The 3,249-nt window shown below is 42.4% G+C and overlaps 1 protein-coding gene and 1 pseudogene across 1 annotated transcript; both read right to left on the reverse strand.

Moving 5' to 3' along the window:
- The window catches only part of LOC115009353 (histone H1-like), a 1,126-nt pseudogene extending 705 nt beyond the window's left edge, over positions 1–421 (reverse strand).
- Positions 422–2,464: 2,043 nt separating this feature from the next.
- LOC115009371 (histone H4) lies at positions 2,465–2,881 on the reverse strand. The gene has a single exon (XM_029433327.1). It carries the CDS (start codon positions 2,822–2,824, stop codon positions 2,513–2,515), a length of 312 nt encoding a protein of 103 aa, XP_029289187.1. The 5' UTR covers positions 2,825–2,881; the 3' UTR covers positions 2,465–2,512.
- Between the last annotated feature and the right edge of the window lie 368 nt (positions 2,882–3,249).

Consider the following 3,249-nt stretch of genomic DNA (forward strand, 5'->3'; position numbering starts at 1 on the left):
GTCTTGACGCGGGACTTGTTCTTGTCCACATCGTAGCCTCCGGCAGCCAGAGCCTTCTTGACGGCGGCCGCAGACACGCCGCTCCTCTCCTTGGATGCGGCCACAGTTTGAACGATGAGGTCGCGGACGCTGGGGCCGGCTGTCTTCGGCTTGGAAACCTTCTTCTTGGCTGCTTTGGCCGGAGCGGCGGCTGGAGCTACTTCTGTCATTTTCTGCTCAACTTGTTGTCCTCACGATAACACGAGAGTCTGACTGTTGAAGAGCCCGGAGCAGGAGGCTGCACTTAAACACACCATGAGAGCCGTGGAGACTCAGCCGGCTCGCTGCTCCTCTGTGCAGTCTGAAAGCCGGGCCACTTGTGTTTTCTCTGCACTGGTAAAAGCCTTAAAACTAAATGTAGGAGAAGTGCTGAAGGCTGACAGCGAAGGGACCGACAGCAGACTTGTGTCTCTTCATGTTGAAGTCACGAGGAGCTCTGATGCTCTCTGCATTTTGTTTGTAGAGCCTCCAAACCTCACATATTCACCGCCGTGGTCAGCACTGCTCAGCGGCTTTTCACACTCATTTCTCCCCTAAAATGATTTAAAATGCACCAGAGCTTCATCAAAAGCTGTTTTCCAAATGGCCCACGTGTTTGTTCAGGGACTCCGTGTAAAAACAACCTTCTGCTGTTGATGAGTTTGTAATAAAGTGAAGTTTTCTGGTAGCAGCAAACACACTGATGATAGCCGAGGCTCATGGTGCAGTTTAGCCAGACTTCCTATCAGAGCTGTGAACATGTCCTCTGCTGAGGACGACTTTTAATATAAATAGTTAATAATTATACTAATAATGATCAAACACACTGACAGATACATGTCACCTGTCTGAGAAGCACAGTTAGAGGCTTTAACCCTCGTATTGTGTTCGTTTCTCCCCCCTTACTTTGGTCAAATTTGACTGGGAACACCAGTCTGTTTTAACAGCTCTTACAACACAAAAAACATTAATCACCACCAAATTTGACGTAACACCCTTTTAAGCTGTAAACAATGTCTCAGACTACTGGTTTACATGAATAACTGCAGTAAATATACAAAGAATATACACAGAAATTTTTTTGTAGTGCAATTAAGATTTATTGTAAAAACAAACAAAACGGACACCAAAATTCACAGAACATCAAAAAGAATAGTTTAGTTAGTTTAGCTTACATTGTATCTGTGTTACACATGCTATGTAACAGAAAATACACCAGTTAAACCATAATAAGATATTGAATAAATTACTTAAATATATTTGATATCATTCTTATATATTTAATTCAAGAAAAATTGTGAGATTATATGATTGAAAACATTTGTGATCTTAAACTTTAATTACATCCTGGAATGTAAAATAAGAACACATCACATCTAGGGGCGGTTTCACAGTCAAGGTTTAAACCTAATCCCAGACTAAAATGCTCGTTTAGGCTGTTCTAACTCTAAGCGACCTGTACAGACTCATCATAGTCACTCATAATCCTGTATTTAGCTTGTTCTGGATTAAACTAAACTGGTTGCAAGGGGGAGGATTAGAACTACTCTAGGACTAAATTGAATCTTAAATGAATTCTTCAAGGAGGCATGTTTAATTAACCTCTGTTTAAATCCAACTGTTTGTGAGGCAGCATGGACTTTTGTGGGCAGCATTTAATCCATTAAATTACTATGATGAAATAACTTTGAGACCGCTTTAGAATGTACAAAAAAAATGCATTGCATATATTATCTACTTGAGCCTAGCCTTTCCTCCTCGTCTCAAAGAGGAAGACCTTTACCCACTTCGCACCACGTTTTGCTCACTTTCAGGTTTTTGGCAACTGGAACTTTTCATCAGGAAACTGGTGATTTGTGTGGCGTCAGTGAAGCAACCGTTTGTAGAATAGTTCATAAAGTCTGCAAGGCTATTTGTGAATAGAGGAGTATTTATATTTATATTTTTACCTGATGCTGCCGTCCAAGCCAAGTGCAATTCTATGAATATGGTCACTTCCCATGAGTGATTGGCTGCATAGATGGAGGTCATGTTCCCATCAACTCCTGATGCTGAGGAGTACAGGAACTGGTTTTCCATCAATGACCAGGGTGTATGCAATCCTAATTTAGAGTTTAATTCCGTTCTCTGCTGAAAGGTGATGGCATCTTTTTAGGGACGCTATAGCACATGTGGATGGCACACACACACACACACACACACACTGTGCCCTGGCTCTTCCAGCCTGTTCAGATTCCACCATTAGAAACAAATATAACTGTATTGTGTGCCTCTGCAGTTTAGAATTACACAAACAAAGTGCTAAATAACACCACTCACTTAAAACGTAGTGTGGTTGATCATTTAGTACAAGTTTTTTGTAATCTAAATGTTAGGCCATGAAACAATGTAATGATTTACCACATTTATGTCTTACAGGATTTCATGTCTTTAAGTTGATGAAGTGTGTGGCCCTTAAAAGGGCCTTTGGTCTCAATAAACGGACGGTGCGTGTTTAACCTCCGAAGCCGTACAGAGTGCGTCCCTGCCTCTTCAGAGCATACACCACATCCATGGCGGTCACGGTCTTTCTCTTGGCGTGCTCGGTGTAGGTGACGGCATCACGGATCACATTCTCCAGGAACACCTTCAACACACCGCGGGTCTCCTCGTAGATTAGACCGGAGATACGCTTCACTCCACCACGGCGAGCCAGACGGCGGATAGCGGGCTTGGTGATTCCCTGGATGTTATCACGGAGCACTTTACGGTGACGCTTTGCGCCTCCTTTACCGAGTCCTTTTCCTCCTTTGCCTCTTCCACTCATCTTCACTGTTCAATGTGTTTCTACTCAATGGTAAACTCTGCTGGGTTCCCGGATATTTATAGCATGTCTGAGGACGTGATGGAAAACAGAGGCGGGCCTCGTCTTCTTCTTTGGATGTTCATGATGGTTGATAATTAAGTATTTGGTGCTTTAGCTTCACCTACTGAACAACAGCATTAACCAGCCGAATAATCTCCTATACCTTGTTGCTTATAGTGAATGGTGTTGTACTCAATAAAGTACAAGTATTCTCAGAAAGACAATAATGACAGCTACTGTGAGGCCTTTTGAAGGTCACAGACCTGCATTCATCCCTTATATTAAAACATTTGAAAGTCACTAATTTGTTTGGTGAGCGTAACATTTCAGTTCACTAACCCTGATCTCCCATTTAAAATTGTACCTAAGTACAGTGTCAAGAACAA

The sequence above is a fragment of the Cottoperca gobio genome, chromosome 6 (genome assembly GCF_900634415.1).
Source record: "Cottoperca gobio chromosome 6, fCotGob3.1, whole genome shotgun sequence".
Lineage (NCBI taxonomy): Eukaryota > Metazoa > Chordata > Actinopteri > Perciformes > Bovichtidae > Cottoperca > Cottoperca gobio.